Source organism: Kryptolebias marmoratus, linkage group LG12 (assembly GCF_001649575.2).
Source record: "Kryptolebias marmoratus isolate JLee-2015 linkage group LG12, ASM164957v2, whole genome shotgun sequence".
Taxonomy (NCBI): domain Eukaryota; kingdom Metazoa; phylum Chordata; class Actinopteri; order Cyprinodontiformes; family Rivulidae; genus Kryptolebias; species Kryptolebias marmoratus.
In genome coordinates, this window is record NC_051441.1 from 19,076,823 (window position 1) to 19,084,016 (window position 7,194).

The 7,194-nt window shown below is 37.0% G+C and overlaps 1 protein-coding gene across 3 annotated transcripts in view; it reads left to right on the forward strand.

The window, feature by feature from the left end:
- The window catches only part of wipi1 (WD repeat domain, phosphoinositide interacting 1), a 62,461-nt gene extending 55,273 nt beyond the window's left edge, over positions 1-7,188 (forward strand). For 2 of the 3 annotated variants that reach the window (XM_037978763.1, XM_037978764.1), the window contains exons 10-13: positions 628-735; positions 903-1,042; positions 3,323-3,423; positions 5,898-7,188. In XM_037978763.1, the coding sequence (XP_037834691.1) occupies positions 628-735; positions 903-1,042; positions 3,323-3,423; positions 5,898-5,948 (400 nt within the window). In that variant the 3' untranslated portion in view covers positions 5,949-7,188. Of the gene's footprint in view, positions 1-627; positions 736-902; positions 1,043-3,322; positions 3,424-3,502; positions 3,590-5,897 lie in introns of all 3 variants that reach the window. The other variant, XR_005233860.1, reaches the window with a different exon arrangement.
- Positions 7,189-7,194: the final 6 nt, after the last annotated feature.

Below are 7,194 nucleotides of genomic sequence, written 5' to 3' on the forward strand. Positions count from 1 at the left end.
GGAAGAGGAAGCACCCGGTTGGCTAGAACCAGTCACATGGGTCACGATGCAACATGACCCTTCAAAATAAGAGTCTTCACTTAAAATATACAAATTTTAAACACTGACAACATAGGACTCGATTTGTTAAAGCTATTTAACACAAATGAAACAATATAAACATAAAATATAGCTTTCTGACACTTCTTTTCACAGTCTTCTTTTTATTTTTATTTTTTTTATTTGAGGCTATTTTTACCAGGGTTACATGTTACTTTTTGTTTTACAGCAGAGGGTGGCTCTCCTAAATAAAAAGCTTCACATATTATGCAATTACAAATTAAATGTCTTCACATATTTTAAATACTTAGAGAGTATAAATTAATTTATACAAAATAATAAAAGTACATAGACACTATAGTGGTCCTCCATAGAGTGAAACTACAACATATGATACCGTTTAGTGTTATCACTTTGAAAACAGTGAAAAACTCAATTGTGATTTATTTCTGTTAAAGCTATCAATATTTAGTCTTTCTGACACTAAAGCATGATGTTTTGTGGACTTTGAGTAACATTTTTAACAGGAAAAGTAGTATTGTAATGAAATTAATGATAATATTTAAAATATAAATTCATATATTTCAGCATCCAGGAGCTTCCGCGGTTACTAGTAGCCACAGCGGATGGCCAACTGTTCATTTATAATGTGGATCCACAGAATGGAGGCGAGTGCACGTTGGCTTACACGCACAGGTGAGGCAACAGCTGAACTGACTGAACAAATGCAAGACGCAAATCAGAAAATGCTTTTTAAGAAAAGGTGCTTTACTGCTCTTTTAGAAACTTAAAACAAACAAGCTTTAAATCAGTCTTTGTCTTCGTTCTTTCTGGTTTTATCATCATTTCCCTTTTTTTATCAGGCTTATTGGTGTTGATGATAACCAAAGAGAAGGACCAGAGTCAGAGGGGTCACAGGTCACAGTCCAAGTTCAGTCATCTCCATCTTATGCTGAAACTGCCGCCTTACCAGCCTCTGGTCCTGTCACAGCAATCCTCACTGGTTAGTATTCACAGGCATATCTCTTTTAGGGAGCTGAGAAAGTAGAAGTAAAGTTGTTGCATGTATCTTAAACATTTACATTTCAACATTTTATTTTATTTTACTGTTGATAATATGTTGGAAAGTGTAGCTGGCCTGCACAAGGGAGCCAGATTCACATAACAATAATTGTTTTGGGTCAGGCCGACTTTTATTTTCCATCTGCCTTCAAAGTCTCGCTGGTGTTTCTCAATGGCAAATCCAAACAGCCAAATTCCAGGTCTATTCCGCCAGATCCGAGCGAACAACTTTCTCCAAGATTTATCCATTTCATCCCCGAGTCCAGGAACCGCATCTAGCCTGCGATCCTGTGAAAGGATCGCATCCAGTCTGCGATTCAGCTCACGGAACATCATAGTCTGAGTGCCGATCACTCTGCAGATCCCATCACACATGCCTGGCAGCCTCACAGTGGCCAGAACAGCTGCCGAGGTTTTCCGAATTTCTCGATATGCCAGGTAACCACCAACTCCAAAAACCAGAAAGCCTGTTATCAAAAATACAATTGTGTACACATCTTCGACATCCCCGACTGACTGACAGACACAAAATCCTCCACTCCTGCCAGGAGTCCATTGTGTATCCGGAGAAAAATGTCCCGTCTGGACAAGAGGGTTCCCCCAAACCCTGTCTTCTCGTTGAGAACATTTGATCAATTACGTTGAGAGGCCAGCTGACCAAATCCATAATTAACAAATTTTGGAAGATGTGCAAAGAGAGGCTCCAAAGGAAGAGACAAGACACAGAGTTGAGCAGGGCAGAGATGGGAGGGTACGGGAGACAGAGAAAGCGTCCTCCTCCACCGAGAGCAAAAAGAAAAATAATTTTTAAAAAATGGTCATGTATGTGACCAAAACATCTTTCTTATCAGCCAGGCAAACAAAGACCGTAACAACTCTCCATTGGGACAGAAGTGAGATTAATTTGCATGTGAATTTAAGATCAGAGTTTCCAAGCTTTAAGCATGAAGCTTATCCTGAAGGGGAGCGAAATGTTCTGACTCCTTCTCAGGAACATGTCCAGGTTTACTCCATCTGCTGTTAACACATTCAGAAAACCCTCTTCCTCTGTTCTTGCTGCTCTGAAAGCCAAAAACAGAAGTGTTGATGTCTCTGTTAGACGTTGAACTCTGCATTCCTGATATTCTCTCCTTCATCAGTGCTCTTTTTACTTTGGCTTTAATTTTTTTCTGCTTTTGCCCAACATTCACATCCCTTTAAGTAGGGATTTAAGGACCTATTCCAGTTAGGCTTTGGAAAACTCAATCTTCAGCTCTCACATTAGAAAACTTTTCCTGTCCACATAGTTATTCCTCATAACAGATGGTGGAGGGAGCCTGAAGTGTCAGCAGAAATCACTTCATGCAGCACAGCATCCAGTTCAGCATTAATAATAATCTACTCAAGTAAAAGTACAGTTACTTTACTAAAGTTTTCTCAAGTACAAGCAAAGGGACTTGTTCAAAATTGTGCAATTACCAATAAAACATGTCTTCACATATTTAAAACACTTGGAGTATAAATTAATTTTTATACAGAATAAGAAAAGTAATAAAAGTATAATAAAGTTTTGAAAAACTCTTAAATTACCTGTCCTGCTCTTGCATTAATTACCCTTCCTTTTTGTAGCTACAGTCAGACAGTTCTTGCACACAGAGACAATATAGAAACATGAAAGTTTGAACATGACCTAAACAGGCTGTAATTACAGGTATATAAAAGATATTTATTCCGTTTATCCTCAATAAATTTTGTATTATGTCCATCCTTTAACTTGAAGCTAGCGAGTCTCCTAAACATGGCCAGGAGTTTCAGGAATTTATTTCATTATTTTTATTTCCACTTCAGCAGAAGCCGCAGTGGAGGTTAATCTGTCAGCCAATTAACAGGTAATGTCTGCTGAGTTTCACTTTCACTCAGGTGAACAAAGCTGCGCACAGAGTGGACGGAGTTTGTACGCAAATTCTATAGCTGGATTATACACTGGCTGACTGGTTTTACTTCAAAACAAGTAAAAGTACAGTTACTTTAAAAAGTACACAAAAATAAACTTTAATTACAGTAATGCAAGTAAATGTAATTTTTTACTTTCCACCAAAATAACTTCAAGAATTCCGGTGTAACTTCTGTAGTCAGCTGTATTCCCCCATGCTAACCCTCTGAACATCTCTATTTGCAGGTATCATTTGAAAACAGATCTTTTTAGTTTAAAGTAAAAATGATTCTGCCCTTTGTTTCCCAGGCTACTCTGAAGATGGTGGGGCAAAAAACGGCGAAGTCATTCCAGAGCATGAGTTTGCCACTGGACCTGTGTGTCTGGATGACGAGAACGAGTTTCCTCCTGTAAGAATCATGAGCTGTAGCCATCTAACCAATGCTAACTGTCTTCTTTAAAGTTAAAGTGTTCATGTTGTCTAACTAGATCCCTGGTAAAGTTCAGAAGTGATGACAACGTTCTCCAGAATCAACTTAGCTTGGACTGTTACATTGGACCTATGGGAGAAACAAAGTCAGACTTGTTTTTAATTCTTCCTGTGTAAATTCGACCACAACCCTGTTATGGTGTTTAACTTTCGCAACTGTTGAGAAAAACGAAGTTATAGTATTCACTCCTTTCAGAGGAATCTCACCTGACCACTTAGTTTCTCTCATCGGATCTTTTGATGTTGCAGAAATACACACATAATAATATAATAATTTGGGGCTTTTAATGATTGGTTTAAAGAATTATTTTTATAGGGTGGAATGACAATTTCAATAATTTTTAAAAACATGTTTGATTTTACTGTGGATTTTCTTTAACCCTCACAGGGTAAAAACAACAACAACATCAAAAAAACATACCAGCTCAGTTTAGTTGGTTTATGTAGCTATTCTACTGGAGACAAAGGTTATCTCAGGACAAAGTAACAAGTCCAAATCATAAAACCAATTAATTACAGTCCATTCAATCAATTTATAATACAACACAATTACTGTCGATTAGGGAAAATTCACAATAAATTCAAACTTGTTCGCCCAATTCTTGTTCTAAAAAACTTTTGAAGCTGTATGTTGTACAATCACTCCACTCTGAAAACAGAATTTGTTTCTACAAGCCTCATCTGAGTGGTTTCAGATGAACACAACACAACTGCAGCACAACTTGAGACGTGCACTAAGACAGTGGTTCCTAACTAGTCTGGCTTTGGGACCAGCCATGACCCAAATCAAGGAAAGCTTTCCACTTCTCAAATTTATTAAATAAAAAGATGGTGCAGCTCAAACCAGACATTGTAGAATAGAATATCACATTATGCCAAAACCAAGAAACAAGTTTAATGAGAAACCAAAACAACCAGCAAGTGGTGATGCTACAGAGGAAAATATTCCCTTTTACGCTCAACTAGCTACATTTTATTTAGAACTAAAACTCCTTCCCTCAGTAACTTCTACCAGAATCAAATATGACCTGCTGTAAATATCAATAAAATGACTCGGGCCAGAAAACAGTGAGTTCTGCACTTATAGTGGTCTTACATTAGTCTTCTTATAGCTTAGAAAGAAAACACCTCGTTCATGCAACCATATTAGGCATCAAGCAGTTGGTCTTCTTATCAAATTATTTTAAAGTGCCCCACCTCTGCTTAGTTACGAGTTTGATTTAGGGGTCTGTCAGATTACTTCTGCTTTAATATTTACAAACATATAATTTTAATAATCTGGTATATTGCTGCAGAACCTTCTGTCAAATGATGTTTCAATGCTGCATTTTAGCTTCTGTCTCTTTAAAAACAGCAAATACTACAGCTGGTACATATTGTATCTGGCAGATGCTGTGAATACAGCTGTTAGCAGCAATAACATGGAAGGTCATTATTTTTTATCTGGGTGACAAAGAGTTGCTGTTTTACTAAACAAATAAAAGAGGTTTTGTGTTCCTGTCTGAACAAAGGAGTTGGTAGCAATGCATTATACAACTGAGTACTTAAAATGGTATTTAAAGGGTATTTACCTGACACTAATGGGATATATAACTGAATCTAACAGCATACATACCAGGTACATACACTATGTATGTACGTAATATTGCTAGTACGTATCCTGTTAATACTAGGTACAACATTGGTTTTTACAAGGCAAGTACCAGGTACCTACATAGTACGTACCTGGTACTAGTAAGGTATGGATATGGTGCCAGATTTGTACTGCCTGGTACTTAAAAAAAGGTTAAAAAACAAAAACAACTGGACTTCTGTTCTGTAGCTGAAGACGGTTTGCTTCTCATCACTCTCTGCTTTTTGAATTGAGAAACCTCCTTCGAGTTTACAGGATACCTGATACTTAAAGGGTGTGTATTCAGTACATACCTGATGCTTACAGGGAATGTACGTGGTGCATACAGGAGCATACCTGGTACTACAGGGTATGTACTAACAAGTACCTGCTACATACCCTGTAAATACCAAGTATGGGGTTGAATTATGCATTGCTACTATTAATAGTTCATTTTTTACATAGCCCCACTTCAAAATGGCTGGAATATTCTTTTAAATTTACTTTTCATCAGCCACCTCTGTTGCTGAGATTGAGGACGTGGAAGAAATTTCCTCAATCTATCTGAGGTTCTCTTCTTTGAATTGCTCTAACCTAAACCACTCGAGTCAGTAAATGTTTTTTATTCTGCACTAACAACAAATTTGTTGGTTTTTTGCATAACAACTTTATGTCAGAGATTTATGAAGTACTGTAACTGTCCTTTATTTGAACACAAAGATCTGAGACAAAAGATATGTTTTAAAAATGTAACTAATGGCTGTGTTCATGTGTTTTGGTAGATTGACTCATGCCGCTCTGGGGCTGGAGGTGGCCAGGGAAAGAGTGTGTGAGAGGTTAGCAGGACAGCTGGACAGAGACAGACAGACAGACACCTGCTCGCAAGATGAACAGAATTGTGTTTCATGGCACCAGTTCTTTTTAATCACAGCTGAGAAAAAACACATCACATAGGCAGCAAAACCCCAAGCAGTAGATGTCATATACTAATCTTTAAGAGAACAATGTTGTTCTGATGTTTGAGGACGTACACGTCTGGTTTTGTCACAGCTTTACGTTTAGTTGCAGAACATTATCTGTAAACTGGAAGAGACATTTAGGGGAATTTGGCTGTTTAACAAAACTAGATGTTAAGTCTTTAAAAATTCCCTTCGACATATACAAAGTGCATGTTGGATACAAAATATAACCACAAGTTTCACAGCATTACTACTACACAAATAATAATAGTGCATTCGCAATATTGTAGCATCACAGCCTGACCTTTTCTATTATTTTCTAAAGAGCAGCCGACAGAGAAAATCAGTCATAGGGTGGAAAGTCCAGGTTAGCGGATCTTCATGAAACTTTTCACACATGTATATTTAGGTATAAAATGGCTCATCCCAAAATATTTTCAAAAATATTACTTTGGTTGCCATGGAAACGAGCTAGGCTGAAAAATTGCCTAAATCAGCATTTTTGGTCTCTCAGATGGTCGCATTTTTAGCACCTTTCATGTGCAAATTAGAGACAGATTTGCTAGACCTATATATTAATGATACATATCACTGAAATCTGGAAGCTTTATATTTTCCAAAGAGGTCTAACATATATATGTACTCATTAAGTGTAAAGGCACTATTCATGTTTTAGAAGACTACCTTTATTCAAATTTGGAAAATTCCAAAAAATGGCAATTTTCCTTACTCTACTGCCAGAGTTTGGACCAAGGTAGGCCATTTTGCTGGCATAAATATGAAAGATGGATTCCTAAGCTACACATTTATGGAAAAAACATTAATTGACCCATACCCATGGAAAATCTGTGAACAATTCAGTATTAGCCTAAATTCCAATATTGGTAAAATATGAAGAAACTGTAAAAATGGCTTTTTTGAAAAGATCTTCCAGAATGTGAGGATCAACCCATCACCTTGTCATCATATGTCATTTATAGAGTGACCCCTGTAGACCATTATAGCATATTAAAAACTTATTGCAATTTAGTTTCAATACCAATATGTGTCACATACGTCTCATCATATTTGGCTGAAACGCAAGTTTCAGTAAATATTGTGAAAATGGCTTTTTTGAAAA